Source organism: Gobio gobio, assembly GCF_949357685.1.
Source record: "Gobio gobio genome assembly, chromosome: 12".
NCBI classification, from domain to species: Eukaryota; Metazoa; Chordata; class Actinopteri; order Cypriniformes; family Gobionidae; genus Gobio; species Gobio gobio.
In genome coordinates, this window is record NC_137105.1 from 8730702 (window position 1) to 8747380 (window position 16679).

The 16679-nt window shown below is 34.8% G+C and overlaps 1 protein-coding gene across 2 annotated transcripts in view; it reads left to right on the top strand.

Annotated features, from left to right (window-relative positions):
* The window catches only part of klhl29 (kelch like family member 29), a 410063-nt gene that overhangs the window by 265276 nt on the left and 128108 nt on the right, over positions 1–16679 (top strand). For both annotated transcript variants that reach the window (XM_079832066.1, XM_079832067.1), the window contains one exon: positions 11562–11700. In XM_079832066.1, the coding sequence (XP_079688192.1) occupies positions 11562–11700 (139 nt within the window). The remainder of the gene's footprint in view (positions 1–11561; positions 11701–16679) is intronic.

Below are 16679 nucleotides of genomic sequence, written 5' to 3' on the forward strand. Positions count from 1 at the left end.
TTGTAGTGCAGAAAACAGCGCCTTCTTGACATGTCAACAACACAAACCAAACTCTTCAGTCTCAGCTACAACTACAGTGTTTGAGGGCGAGTCAAAGTAATCATTGTTTGTGGGCAGCCAATGAAGACCAAAGGCTGACATTATGCAAATTTGTTATATTGTTATATAGGTATGTAACAGGAAGTGAGAGAAGACTCATTTCAGCCGTTCAGAATCGATTCTTTCAGGAGTCAATAACTCCACTTATTGTAAACTTCGATCTTTAAAACTTTGCAGACCTTTTACATTTACAAACAGCTATTTTACACACTGCATGAAAGGTAATAGAAAAATGCATAATGGGGGCACTTTAAAACATGAATTGCTCTAAATGAACATGTTAATATGACAGTTTTGACTTACATTATGTGACATTAAAATACAAACACATTTATAACAGCATATAGTTGACTTATTAACTGAAGAAAATAATAATAATTATAATTTCATTGTTTATTAAATTTAGAATTCATTCTCGGGTGAAATTAGGATAGGAGAATAGGAGGTTTTTTTTACTCTCATTTAAACTGGCTTTCTGATATCATGTGACAAGTACACCAGAAACCAAGTGGTTTCTTTCCAAGCATAATGTGTTGGTGGATTATATTGTTTTTTTAATTACAGGGGAAGGAAAAATGGATAGAGAGGAAATTAGCATACTCCTGCTGCTTTGTTCTGAACTGAGAGATGCAAACATATTCAACACTGAACCTAAAGACCAGCCCATCAAATATAATTTAACACTTTAAATGGATCTGGGTCTGTGTGTGCATTTGTACATCGGTAAGTTGTGGCCATGTGCTGAAAATAATTGCTTATCCCATAAGCTAATTGCTGCGATTAATTCAGTTAATGAGTTCCTGAATTAGTCAGATAAATGCGTTTGGGTGTGTTCGAGTGTGTGTTTGTGCGTGTGTGTTGTTTTGTCCATGTCAATTATGAATTTTCGTCACGATTACCCTCTCCCTCAACCTAGATGAATCTGTATTGGATCATAACGTTGCCTTGTAAACAAGTTTATTTTTAATTTACAGGGTACTCAACCAAAAGAGGGCCAAGACCCCTAATGAGAAATATATGCAGACTTTAAGATGTTTCATTTGGAGCTGTCGTGTCACACATTTTCACATTCATCCAGCCAGTACATTCATTCTCCATTCACTTACGTTATTTAGACATTTTTGAAACATTATTAAGTGCATGTTTTCTGCAGGATGTCCTCTGTTTAACTTGAGTAAATGGGAATTTAATAGTACGGTGATTCTTTCGTAAGGGGAAGTTTTTGCCTATTTGAAACTTCTTCAAACTTCATCTGTGTTAAAACATTTACCACCTGTCCTGGCTTTGATCCGCTTTCTAGTGGATTTTTAGTCGGTCATTGGAGAGGACTTTTGATGATTTCTGTGCGGGATGGTAATGACATCTCTCACCTTCTGTATTAACAAAAAACAAGTATAAAACTTAGACTTAGCTAACTTTTAAAGAACCTTGAATTAATCATTAAAAAATGTTTTTTTCTTAATTCTTTGTTGCTGTAAAACCCCAATTGTTTTCTAAAATAGTCTGCATTTTTTCTGTGTATGCATAAATACTATCTATCTCTGTCTGTCTGTCTGTCTCTCTATCTCTGTCTGTCTGTCTGTTTATCTATCTCTATCTATCTCTGTCTGTCTATCTCTGTCTGTCTGTCTGTCTGTCTATCTATCTCTGTCTGTCTGTCTATCTATCTCTGTCTGTCTGTCTGTCTATCTCTGTCTGTCTGTCTATCTATCTATCTATCTCTGTCTGTCTGTCTGTCTGTCTGTCTGTCTATCTCTGTTTGTCTGTCTGTCTATCTCTGTCTGTCTGTCTGTCTGTCTATCTATCTCTGTCTGTCTGTCTATCTCTGTCTGTCTGTCTGTCTGTCTATCTCTGTCTGTCTGTCTATCTCTGTCTGTCTGTCTATCTATCTCTGTCTGTCTGTCTGTCTGTCTATCTCTGTCTGTCTGTCTGTCTGTCTATCTCTGTCTGTCTGTCTATCTATCTCTGTCTATCTGTCTGTCCTTATGTCTATCTGTCTGTCTGTCTGTCTATCTATCTCTGTCTGTCTGTCTGTCTGTCTGTCTGTCTGTCCTTATGTCTATCTGTCTGTCTGTCTGTCTGTCTGTCTGTCTGTCTATCTATCTCTATCTGTCTGTCTATCTATCTCTATGTGTCTGTCTATCGGTCTGTCTCTCTATCTCTGTCTGTCTGTCTATCTCTGTCTGTCTGTCTATCTCTGTCTGTCTATCTCTGTCTGTCTGTCTATCTCTGTTTGTCTGTCTGTCTATCTCTGTCTGTCTGTCTGTCTATCTCTGTCTGTCTGTCTATCTCTGTCTGTCTATCTCTGTCTGTCTGTCTATCTCTGTCTGTCTGTCTATCTCTGTCTGTCTGTCTATCTCTGTCTGTCTGTCTATCTCTGTCTGTCTATCTCTGTCTGTCTGTCTATCTCTGTCTGTCTATCTCTGTCTGTCTGTCTATCTATCTCTGTCTGTCTGTCTATCTCTATCTGTCTGTCTGTCTATCTATCTATCTATCTATCTATCTATCTATCTATCTATCTATCTATCTATCTATCTATCTATCTATCTATCTATCTATCTATCTATCTATCTATCTATCTATCTATCTATCTATCTATCTATCTATCTATCTATCTATCTATCTCTGTCTGTCTCTATCTATCTATCTATCTATCTATCTATCTATCTATCTATCTATCTATCTATCTATCTATCTATCTATCTATCTATCTATCTATCTATCTATCTGTCTGTCTGTCTGTCTGTCTGTCTGTCTGTCTGTCTGTCTGTCTGTCTGTCTGTCTGTCTGTCTGTCTGTATGTCTGCCTATCTCTGTCTGTCTGCCTATCTCTGTCTATCTATCTATCTATCTATCTATCTATCTATCTATCTATCTATCTATCTATCTATCTATCTATCTATCTATATCTATATCAATCCGTCTGTCTGTCTGTCTGTCTGTCTGTCTGTCTGTCTATCTGTCTCTCTGTCTATCTATCTGTCTCTCTGTCTGTCTATCTATCTGTCTGTCTTTCTGTCTGTCTGTCTGTATATATATCTATCTGTCTGTCTTTCTGTCTGTCGGTCTTTCTGTCTGTCTAGAGATATATAGAGATATGCATAATGCTTTTTTATAATACCCCTTATTTTAACTTTCTTATATAATTTTTTTGAAAAAACAACAACAAAACGAACAAAAACAGGTTAGTTTGGAAAATCTGGAAAATGTTAAACTAAAACAAAAAATGTAAAACGATTAAATAAAATAATCTAAATTAAACATATGAAATATTAAACTGTAAATGTTAATGTTTTTGGTAATGTTTCAGAGGACAGAGAAAGCCTACTAATTGAAGAATCACCCATTAATACAATATTAACGTATCCCAAAAGTGAACTAGAGTCACCAACATGAACTGAAAATGAAGGCGTGAGTATTTATGAATATTCTCTGTGTTCTCCGTGTGTTGATGTGTCTTCTAAGCTCACAGTGAGTCAACACATGGCCATGCTGGTGGGCCGCATTCATCTCCCTGTGACTCTTTCTGCTGTGCCGCTGCGCTGTACAGTCATCACTAACTGCATTTTCAGAATCTATAAAGTTGAATCCAGCAGGAAAACAAGATCAGCTGTGACAGATGGAAATAACCCCCTAAATTAGATGAATTCAAACAAGATTGCAGAACCGGTTTAAATTACCCATCAGGCCTCTTGCATTTGTGGTTTCAGTAACTTTGCAATGTCAGAGATTCTTCTTGTTTTAATATTGGTTGATTAGATAATATTTGACTTAAGTATATTGAGTGCTTCTATTCATCTGTAATGACTAAACGTAATAAGACTGTAAGAAATGTGGTTCGAGTTTAGCCTGTAGTCCTGGGTTCATTTGTTTTATATGTTATTATGTTCATGGCTATATTTATGGAGGTTGTCATTATTCTGAGCAGTCAGGGGATATATTTCACATTACAGCTCTGTGAGGCAGATAGTATATCAGATTGTGATCTTTGAACTCGAAGTGACAACCCTGCTGCTGCCACTGTAACCTTGATGGATTTTATTGGTGGCCTTTGCCACCTCGGTTCTGTTAGCTCGCTGGAGATTTGTGTGTGTGTGTGTGTGTGTGTCGGCGTGCAGCATGAAGTGACACTGTGCTGGTCTTGGACTTGGGACTTGGGTTTTGGAGACGAGAGCAAAGAATCCTGACAGGCATCTCCTTCTGTATGAGACGAGGCCAAGGATCATTTGTCCAGTGAGGCATACAGCACAGATTCACTGCCTCAGTATCGGTGGTAACATGTCCCTGGATAGTGAACTGGAAAGAAACAGGAGTAGTCCATTGAGCCACTATTCAAAGCAAAAAGAAGAAGAAGAAGAAATCAAAAAAATAAACGTTCAAGTGGAAGGGTGACCGAAATTGTCATGGAAAGATTTATTTTATTTTATTTTATTTTATTTTATTTTATTTTATTTTATTTTATTTTATTTTATTTTATTTTATTTTATTTTATTTTATTTTATTTTATTTTATTTTATTTTATTTTATTTTATTTTATTTTATTTTATTTTATTTTATTTATTTATTTATTTTATTTATTTTATTTATTTTATTTATTTTATTTATTTTATTTATTTTATTTATTTTATTTATTTTATTTATTTTATTTTATGCTTTGTTCATGTTTTATTTTTATTTATTTTCTTCATATTTGTTCTAATTAAATTTAACATTAAATAAGTTAAAACTAGGGGTGTACATTTTAATTTTTAAAGAACATATTTGTTCTCATTTTATTTCTTTTTTCATATTTTCTTTTCTTTTTGTTTCATATTTTTCTTTTCTTTTTTTCTAATTCAATTTTACATTTTAGTAAGTTAAAACTATAGGGCTGTCAATTTAACATATTAATGTAGAGCATATTTATTTCTTATTTTATTTCTTTTCATATATGTTTTAATTTTATTTATGTAGAGCTTTTTTTCCTTATTTTATTTTTTTTCTCAAATGTTCTTATTTTATTTTATAATTATATTTTACATGTAATTAAGTTACAACTTGGGCTGTCAATTTAATATGTTATATTTTTCTTATTTTCTCATATATTTTTTTATTTTATTTTATATTTTTTATAATTTTATTTAACATATAATTAAGTACAAATAAATACATTAAGTTACAACTAGGGCTGCCAATTTAGTGATCAACTGACAAAATAATTAGTTTGCATATAATGCATACTTCATAAAACAGTAAATTCTGCATAAAGCATTTATTTTACTGATATTATATTCAGAAGTAAATCACACATATTTTCTCCAGGCTTCCTCTCAATAGGGGTGTTTTGTAGTGCTTCATAAATCATCCTCCCCTCCCGTGCAGTTGCAAATGGACTCTTCCCCAAATGCTTCTGTTTTTTTTTCTATTATTAGTTGTAATGGTGACACACTTTGCTGGCTTCTGATTGGATGTAATTTTTTTTCTATTCACTCCCTCAGTAGCTGTTAAAGAAATGATGCGGACATTACGTCCTATTGCACCGTGGATGCCAGGGATAAACGTTTACCTATCGTCCTCACATCATTTTTGTCCTCCTTACACACCCCTGCAGAGACGCTTGGATCGTTCCAGTGTACAGATATAACCAGTCAATCCGCACGTTTAGCAGCTGCCATTTTGAAAAACATGAGCTGACCAGTGAACCTTACCAGCTCAGCTGGAAAACCCATCAAAAGGTTGTTCTAGGGCCATTTCATGTCCATCTTTCCAGTGCACTTAAATGGCCATTATATTATTTTCCCCCTTTCATCTTATCCATTCATTGTAAACATGTTTCGGTTCAGTACAGTTCAATTGAATTGAATCTGGGTCCGTGTTTGTGGTGCGCTGAAGGAAGGCGTTGAAAAGAGTCTTTGTGTGAAGCTGTTGCGTGTACAGTAACCTCTCTCCCCGTCTCGGCCTTGCAATCAGTCGGCTCTCGCGTCTGACTAACACGCTAGACTCTCTAAGCCTGAAAAGAGGCATTTCGAGGGCTCTTCTTTTAATAAAAAAAAGATGTCCGATTCTGTGGTTGGAATGGAAATGTCTTAAAACGAACCACAGACAAAATCAATGATATCCATTTTATAGTGGAGACATATTGACATGTGTTTATCTTGGTAAAATGATGTTTGATAAATGGTGACCTTACCATTTCCATACTGAATCATTTTCTGCACTTATATAAGATCATGTTAATTAAGAATTAGAAGAATTATGCCTCACTTGAAATAACATCTAAATGTGTTTAATTAAGAAATTTATTTATGAGATTAATTTCTAGGTCAACAAAAAGTTTATTGTATAGGATATCACTAGTATATCACTATATGCACTTTTTAGGACACAAGAGTTGTCTGAGGACTCACAACATGATCAGACTGCAAGTAATACAGATACATAATAATAATAATAAGTTGTTTATATTGCTGTTGTTGGTATTATATTTATATCACTTGAAATAACACTAAATGTGTTTATGAAATAAATTTACGAGATAACAAAAATACAATTTGAAAGTTTATTGAATAGGATGTCACAAGTTCATATTTTTAATATCTTTTTAGGATGAAAATTGTCTACGGACACAAAACATGATTAGACTGAAATTAAGATACTCGTAATTTTATGATGATTTAGATTGGGATTTTGTTATGAAGAGGCATATTTGTATTATTAAATACAGATAGATACATACATACATAATAAAAATAAATACATGTATAGATAAATACATAGAAATAATAATAATATTTATTTAATTATTATTGTTGTTGGAATTGTTAGTATTATATTATTAATTATATTATATATCACTTGAAATAACACTAAATGTGTTTTTGAAATTAATTAACAAAAATACAATTTGAAAGTTTATTGTATAGGATGTCACTATAGTTCATAATTTTGTTTCACTGCAGTTTGTATTCATATTTTTAATATAAATAATTAGACATCTCTTACATTTTTTTCTCATCTTTTTAGGACGAAAATTGTATGGACACAAAACATGATTAGACTGATATTAAGATCCACGTAATTTTATGATGATTTAGATTGGATTTTGTTATGAAGAGTATTATTAAATACAGATACATACATAATAATACAAATAAATACATGTATAGATAAATACATTGTTGGTATTATATTATATTATATGAATTCTATTATAGTTTGAGATTTTCTTTTCAAACTATTGTGGTGTATTTGTCCAAGCAGTGAGCCCACATCCCCTTGACTGAATCACTCAGTGTCTGTGTTTTTCTCCACAGTGCATTATTGGATTATTGAACTTTCTCTGTTTATTTGTGGTTAATGGACTGAAACATGCTGATTGGCTGTTTAAGTCTGCTGAGAGGCCAATCAGGTGAGAGGTAAAACTGGCAAGGCTAATGACCTGAGAGTGAGACATGCCTGACCATGACCCTATACATTTACGAGAGATACACACACACACACACAGGTTTGTGTTAATGTTGTCTCTCAGGATTGTTTTTCATGCTACATTAGTTCCCCCCGCCCTGCATGCTCGCCACATGCTACAGTAGACACACACCTACAAAACATCGACATGTGGGCTGCATGGAGAGTTTATCATTAGTTCAGCACTAACAAAGAAAGTAGGTTACTGTTGCGGCGTTTTCTGCAAGACAGCCAATTATTTTCCCATTACATGCGCAACACTGTAATTTTCGGTGTGTGTTCAAACCATCAAATCACATATAATCATCTCAACTACCTCCGTGTCCCTCTCAGGTTCGGCAGAGGAGCTCACCAAAATCCGGCGCGCTGCGGGTCGGGGAGTGAATTCACCTGCCATGTGATGTTTCATGCCCCGTGCTAATGATCTCTGTTCCTCACTGAGCCTTGACCCTGGGCTGCACCGCATAATTAGCTTTTCCATCAGCTTTTCTGCCGCGTCCAGCGACCTTGCAGGTGAACCATTGTTTACTGACGACTATAGTTCCTCCTGTGTAGCTCTTTCTCTGTCATTCGCTCGTGAATCGGGTGTCGTGTGCGACGCAGGAGATTGGAGGTGAAAGCCGATGACTCACAAAGCTGCGCTGCGCATCGATTCGATCGTAATCAAATAAAAAAATATATCTTCCAAGGTTTATTTTTATTCCAAGTTGAGAACTGCTGTCAGGTTTGACATAGCTTATTAGTAGAGGAACATTTGTGCAAGTTTAGCAGGGGGTTTTGCTATTGTTTACAACATTACACACATTTTTAAACAAAGTTTGATTTGAACTTTTTTTTAAATCTCAAAATGTATAGCTAGACAGGCAGACAGACACAAACACACATTCAATATCTCACAAAACAATACACATTTATTTATTTTTTACAAAATTTAATTAATGGGAAAAACGGCAAAGAATTGTGATGCACAAAAACAAATTTTTAATAATAATCATATTATGAAATATTGTACACAATAGCAAAAACGTGTATATAATTGTTACATTTAAATGTAAAACTTATATCGTCAGATAAATCCAGAGAATTTGGCAAAATATTCAGAATGGCTTTATATTATGAAATGTTTTGCATGTCAATTATAATTCAGACTGTGTGCTTTTTATTGCTTTTTAATAATTGCAATTTAATTTAGCATACACAGACACACACACACACACAAACACGCATACGATATTTCACAAAACAACACTTTTTAAACATTTTTTTACAAACTTTAAATAATGGAAAGGCAAATAATTGTTATGCCTTCTAACACACAAAAATATATATATATTTTAATAATAATCATATTATGCAATATTGAAAAAAATAGCAAAACCGTGTATATAATTGTTAAATTTAAATGTAAAACTTATATCGTCCGATAAATCCCGAGATTTTGGCAAAATATTCAGAATGGCTTTATATTATGAAATGTTTTGCATGTCAATTGTAATTCAGACTGTGTGCTTTTTATTGCTCTTTAACAATTAAAATTTCATTTAGCATACACACACACACACACACAAACACGCATACAATATTTCACATAACAATTTTTTTTTTCATATTATTAATGGAAAAATGGCAAAGAATTGTTATGCTGTCTAACACACACAAAAATATATATTTTTTAATAATAATCATATTATGGAATATTGTAAACAATAGCAAAAACATTGGCAAAATATTCAGAATGGCTTTATATCACGAAATGTTTTGCATGTCAACTATAATTCAGACTGTAATATACTGTGATTGTTTCAAATGTATCGATTCATTGTAAATGGTAAGCTACCGAGGCTCAAGTGTTGAAGAATCGGTAAATCAGCTTCGTTCTTTGTAATGTCAGTGTAATTTCAGACAGCCCTGAGATTCATTGTGTTTGGTTTTGTATTGCTGAAGTGGCCGCAGTGGCTCAAGGCTCTCATTATTGTTCTCTGCGTGTGCGTGTGTGTTTGTGTGTGTGCGCACTCGCTGCGTTAATGTAGTTGTTCATTTTGGTGATGTGTTTACAATGCTGTTCCATTTGCTTTAGCGCTGCAGATCAAATTGATTTGTGAAACGGCACATTGTTTCTAATAATTTGATTCTGTTCTCCCTGCTGTTGGATCTTCTCATTTGCCCTGTGATTTTAAGAGTAATTCAGATAAGTAGTTCAATGAATATTAATTATATGTTGTCTGTATACTGTAGGACATGGCTTTGTTTACCAAAAATGCTTTAAACCGTTTCAATTGATCTATCGCTCTAAATCCGAACCCTCATGTTAGAATGAAAATTGAGGTAATTATCTGTATTCACAGAATGTCTCCAACAGCATTTGTTCCCAAACGATCACCGCATGATGCATCTTGACTAAATTCTTGCTTCGCTAGATCAAATAAATGGCTTTTCTGGGCTGTAAAATCAGCCGAGAGGTACATTCACTCAATACGAGCTGTTATTTATTAAAAATATCACAGATTTGGCCCATTAGGCTGCAGAAACAAACAATTGACACTGAAATCTGCACCGTGCTGACAATGCTGAGGAACTGGCGTGAATTAGCGGATGGTGAATCGATTGAGAATATTATTAACACACTGCATAAGGAGCTGCGTAACGTGTGTCAAATGGTTAATACACTTGTATAATATGTTATAGCGGTTGTGAAAAAGAAAGCGTTTTTTTAGAGCGCATGTTGGATGAAGAGACAAGATGGCTGCCGTTGTGTTGTGATGTGCTGTGTTCGGCTGTCTGAAGCGGTTGGCCTTACACTGGCTCCCCCTTAAAGTTACTATGCGAGGTCCGGTTGTCAGAATCACTTTATAGATCCTCATTAAACACGGCTTGTATCCGCTTCTCGTCTCCTTGGACTTCTGCCTCGGTTTCTGTCAGAAGCCTCATTTATTTACATATGCATTAAAATCTACATCTGCTGCTTGTTTTCTCTGCGTTCGAACTCGTTTGGGCGTGAATGTTCCCATGACTCTGGTAAACGTGTCAAATAGGCAACGAGATCTGCTGGAATGTTAACTTAATAGGAAAATATGGTTATGCTTGCATGTATATGTATCACTTTATTTATTTATTTAATTTTAATCTCTATGCAAATCCTCTGCAATGTTCTTCCCTGCGCGATCTCAAAGAAAACAAGCCTTTTCTTTTGTTTTCCTGTTGTTGAGAATGAAGATCAGATACATTTTTTTATTTTTATGAATTTAATGTATTTGTGATTTTCAAGTATTCTTGTAAATGTGTCTGCATGCTGGGGTTCGTCTCTTTGAAGCTTTCTGTTCGATTACAGAAGTTTTGCCTGTTTCACTGATATGATGATTTTATTCATATTTTTGTCCAAATCTTAAAATCTTGCCGTCCAGTGTTTTGTCAATGAATATAAACTGCAATAGGAATTTGGAAGGAAATATCGCCCACAGCAGTATTTGTTTTAGTTTTAAATGGCAAAGAGAATTCCTTTTGGAAAATCATGCATTCAGATCATGTAATAATTATAAAATTATAGGTTTTTGACGCACATTAATCTCCATTTTTCTTTCTTTTCTTAGTCCTAAAATATAGACAATACAGTTCTCCTATACAGTATTGTTAAAATACCCCAAGGAATATGATATTAAATCAATAGTTCTGGCATATTTGAAATTGTTGCCTTGAGCTTCCAGTATTACGCACACTGATGGGTCTGTCAGCTCCAGACCTGCGGGTTGCGCTGAGAACTGAATATTTAAGGTATTTTAGGTATTCTTATCCTGTATCAAGCTGTGAAACATGCCGTTGTGTATTACTGTTTTGCATCTGTTAATAATTCTGCTTGATGTTTAATGTGCATTGTTGCTTCTAACGTGTCCACAAAGTGTTGCATTTTGATTCAATGCTGATTTTGATCTACTGTGGTGATTTTTGCCACTGTCTGCTTTTGTTGTTGCAAGCTGAATTCTAAACACGTGTTTGGCATTGTCTGTTTCTTCTTTGTTCTACAGAGATGTTGAAGGAGTTGAACCAGCAGCGCAGAGAGAAAGAGTTTACAGACCTGAAAATTATAGTTGAAGGCAAAGAATTTGAAGTCCACCAAAATGTTCTAGCTTCCTGCAGCTTGTATTTCAAGGACCTGGTGAAAAGGTTTGCCTTCCTCCCTTCCCACCAGCCGTTGATCCAATCTGTTCTTTTCGTAGGGCGCATTTGTGTCATTTTTTTTCCCTCCCTCTTTTTCTCTCTTGCAGGTTTGTAGGAAGACTTTGGTTTCTATCACAGGGCCAGCAGCCATTCACCGTTTTCGCTCAAATGAATGTATCTTAAATTGGGAAAAAGGTCAACCCTTGCCGTTTCTATTACCTTTTCTTCCCCTCATTTTAGAAAACATTAACATTAATTTCCATTTTTAAAAGCAGAGAATGTGTTCCATGACTGAAGGATCTTAAAAGAAAAAAAAAGAAAGAAAAGAAAATCACAATAGGCATTTAAATCATCCCCCCCAAAAAATACCATGTTAGGCATTTTGGAAAGCAATGTGGTATCTGTCATTTTGACTATGGGATGAGCTTTGTCAGCCATTTTATCAGCAAAGTGTATGGTCTTCATAGGGCATAAAAGTTTCCCATTCATATGTTAAACATTCACAGTGAGTGCATTGAATGCATTCAGAGTCGCAAACAATGAGACGAGCCCAGCGACTTTCCCTTGAATCGTCGTTACCTTCACAGGTCAGAGCCATTTACTGCCTCGCTTTTCCAAATTACAATGTTCTGCATCCATTGCCAGCTCACTTTTTGTTATTTTTTTAATTCAAATATTTCTTTGGCAGCACATTTTCCAGCATTGTGTGTGTGTGTGTGTGTGTGTGTGTGTGTGTGTGTGTGTGTGTGTGTGTGTGTGTGTGTGTGTGTGTGTGTGTGTGTGTGTGTGTGTGTGTGTGTGTGTGTGTGTGTGTGTGTGTGTGTGTGTGTGTGTGTGTGTGTGTGTGTGTGTGTGTGTGTGTGTGTGTGTGTGTGTGTGTGTGTGTGTGTGTGTGTGTGTGTGTGTGTGTGTGTGTGTGTGTGTGTGTGTGTATTGTTCATTCATTTTCAGCACATTCATCCTCTCAATGTGTTTGTTTTGAATCTCATCATCATTGTTAAAGCTTCAAACTGCAGGCTTCTCATCATTTAAAAAGCCCATGAATAATTTTAGAAACTCAAAATATTGGATTTTTTTTTTTTTTTTTGTAAACAGCAAATAGTCATCTAAATGTTTCACAGAAGACAAAAAACTGTACATATATATTCTAAATGTCAGCTTTCTCAGTGTATGAAGTATACTAGCGAATAGATGACCTTAAAGCTAACAGACTTGAACTAAAAGCCATACAACCGCACGTTACTAGCAAAAACAGCTATCCATATTTTCTCCAGTAAATAATAATTTTTGTGTGTGCGTGTATATACTGTATATATATTTAGCATAATACACACCATTCAAAAGTTTGGGGTCAGTACGGTTTTTTAAAGAAATTAATACTTTTATTCAGCGAGGATGCAATAGTTTGATCAAAAGTGACAGTAAAGACATTTATAATGCTACAAAAGATCTTAAATAAATGCCTCTATTCATCAAATAACCCTGAAAAAAAATATATCCGTTCCCACAAAAATAATAATATGAAAAACTGTTTTCCACATTGATAATAAGCAGACATATTTATTGAGCAGCAATCTAATTAGTGTATTAGAATGATTTCTGAAGGATCAAGACTGGAGTAATGAAAAGTTCAGCTTTGCATCACTGGAATAAATCATATTTAATTTTTGAACAGTTTTTAAATTATTTTAATAAATATTTGGTAACATATTACAATAAGGTTTCATTCGGTAACATTAGTTAATATATTAACTAGCATAAACAATACATGTGTTACTGTATTTGGTCATCTTTGTTAACGTTAGTTAATACAAATACAGCTGGTGCATTAACTAATGTTAACAAACACAACTTTTAATGATTTTAATAATGTCAGTAAATGTTGAAATTAACATTTAAAAAATATTAATAAATGCTGTAGGGGTGCAGTTCATTATTGGTTCATGTTAACTAATGGAACTTTATTGTAACGTGTTACCAAATATTTCACAATATTGCTGTTTTAATGTATTTTCGATCAAATTAATGCAGCCTTGGTGTGCATAAGAGAATGCATTTGAAAAGCTAATATTTTTTATAAGAAGACTTATTTAACTGATTTGAAAATCAAGTGTTATAAACAAGACATTTTACTGTATTTATTTCACTACAGACAAGATGCAAAATGCCACACTAGTATTGAGTGACAAATCTGTGAATTTGTATTGCTTTTTTTCTCTTTCAAAGCTCATTTGAGCTTGCAATACAGTGTAACGTACAGTAAATACAACAATTTTGCACTGCACTTTTTGTTAACATTTGCGCTCCTGTCAAACGATCAAAATAAAAGTAATTGTTAGCGTCGCTACTTAATCTTGTTAGTCTCCCCAGCACTCCTTATGCATTAGCTAGTCTGAGCTCTGAGTGACTGTGCATGAACCGCTAAGTCATATTTTCTTTTTTCTTTAAGACTGTTCATAACCTTTTAAAGTCAGTTACATAAAAACATCGATTGCCCTAATTATCTAAATTACCTAAAGTAAGCCTGTGTCCTTTTAAGATCCGACTGCTGACCTTGCGCTTGAAAGAGGACCTTGCATGATTGTTTGCTGATATCAGACTAAAGGAGACATGTTTTGTCAGGCGTTGTCCATAGATTAGCCTTAAGATTCACAAAATCATAAGCTGCTTTTTGTTGTAGCTCAACTTATGGGCACCTACATTGAAAAAACTCATTGTTTCTGTAACTTGTATGCTTGCATCTACCAATATTTTTTACATTTCTTTCACAGATTAATTTAATCTAAAGCGCTTTAAAACATGTTTATAGCAAAAACCGTTTCCCTGACGCAGTCTTGGGTTAAGTGCCACGCTCAAGGGCAAAGTGGTAAAAGAGCAGATTTGTGATCGCAGTACGTCTCCAGGATCTGGGTCACCCTCACCTGGGCATGAACCTGCCAGGAAGTCAACATGAAATGGCATTCGCAGCCCATTTTACTTGCGTAATATGGCGTATTTCCAAGCAAAAAAGAGTGAAAATGTGGGGTGGAAATTATTCGGATTACCACATTTTTTCAATTATTAATAATATTTTTTTCCCCCGACAAATCTACATGTGCACTAGTTGTAGCTTTTAGGTTTGTATTGCTTGTATTGAATAATCTGTGACATTTACATTCTCTATTAGTATTTTTTCTGCTAAATTAATTTTCAAAATTTAGAAAGATAAAACGCCTTCGCACATGCCTGCATTTCTCCAAAATGTGCATGCATATGAATGAAAATAAAAGGAGCACAAAGTACAGTGTGACCAAAATTTACCCCAAATTTTCTGACCCATGATCCTAAATTTCATGTTACAATATTTGAAGTTAAGAATTAAATTTTTTTTGAAATTCATATAGATTCATAGATGGATGGATGGATGACTAGAGATAGATAGATGGATGGATAGAGATGAGTGGATGGATGGATAGAGATGAGTGGATGGATGGATAGAGATAGATAGATAGATAGATAGATAGATAGATAGATAGATAGATAGATAGATAGATAGATAGATAGATAGATAGATAGATAGATAGATAGATAGATAGATAGATAGATAGATGATAGATAGATAGATAGATAGATAGATAGATAGATAGATAGATAGATAGATAGATAGATAGATAGATAGATAGATAGATAGATAGATAGATAGATAGATAGATAGATAGATAGATATGGATGGATAATAACTTTTGTGGACCAGGGTGGAAAAACACACTATTTCCCAGAATGCATTACTTTTGGCAAATTCATTTTTTCATCAGCAGTGAAGGGAAAGTTACTTTTTCGTATTTACATACTTGAAAAAGTAACTCCGATATTTTGAAAGGTAATGCGTTACGTTACTCGTTGCTAAGAAAAAAGTTTCTGATTGTACCTGTAATTCTTTACCCACAAATTCCACTTCCTGTCAAACCAATTCAAATTCGAATTTAACTTCCCCTAGGGCGTGGCCAATTCAATCCAAACCCACGCTCATGAATTAAAAGGCAGTCAGTTATTTATTTCTGAATTTTGTACGACCGTAGTGTCAGTTCACGTCATCTTATCACGATTTTGGTGAGAAGATTAATTTCTAAATCCTATTTACACCATCTGATGTAAGAGTCATATTACATCATATCTATTCACAATGCCATGCCCTCATTTACGAGTTGGAACATTGTTTCCTTTTCTTCTCTGAAAATGTGCACCTTGCCACTGCCTGAGCCACATGCTATTTTTACCGACTGCGCTCTGGCGTTAAGCTCATCTGAGGGGTGCGGCGAGAACATGCCACCTGAAGGATATAATGCACCTCCTAAATGTGCACACACGCTCCCCCTCGGCCACGGGAAAAAAATGCCATTACCCCCCCCTTTAGCGTCTGCCGCATGGAGCGCGGAGACGGATTGCCCTCAGTAATTCCATTTTCCCCTCCGGATTTTCAATAAGTATGCTTGGTGCCACTTTAATTTATGGGTAGTGCAACTGCACCAAGCCGTCAGCGAATGTGCGTAATGTGAAACTTGGCTAGCTCAAAGTAGCTTTGACACCGCACTCTTGTTTATTTATTTATTTATTTAAGACCGCACGTTTGTTTTACAGTAGACGTGGCGTTACAAGTGCAAGGAACGAGCAAGGTTTCATTCGGAGAACAGTGGGGGATCATTAATCCCATGGGATGTGACAGTCGACTTCAATGAAGGCACAATTACCTCCTGCACTAGAGGAAAGTCACTTTCTGGGTGTTTTTCAGGGAGGGTTGACGTTTATATACCGTAATGAAGTTCCACAGTGTGCTCCTTCATTCATATTTCATGCTGTAATGATTCGACTGCACAATTTTCTCTCCAAACCTCAAAAATATATATATATTTTTTATTTTTTCCTGTCTCCCATCATGCTTTTCGGTCATATCTGTAGATTTTTTCTTCCAGACTTTGTTTTGCATCAGTACTATGCTAAAAATACTG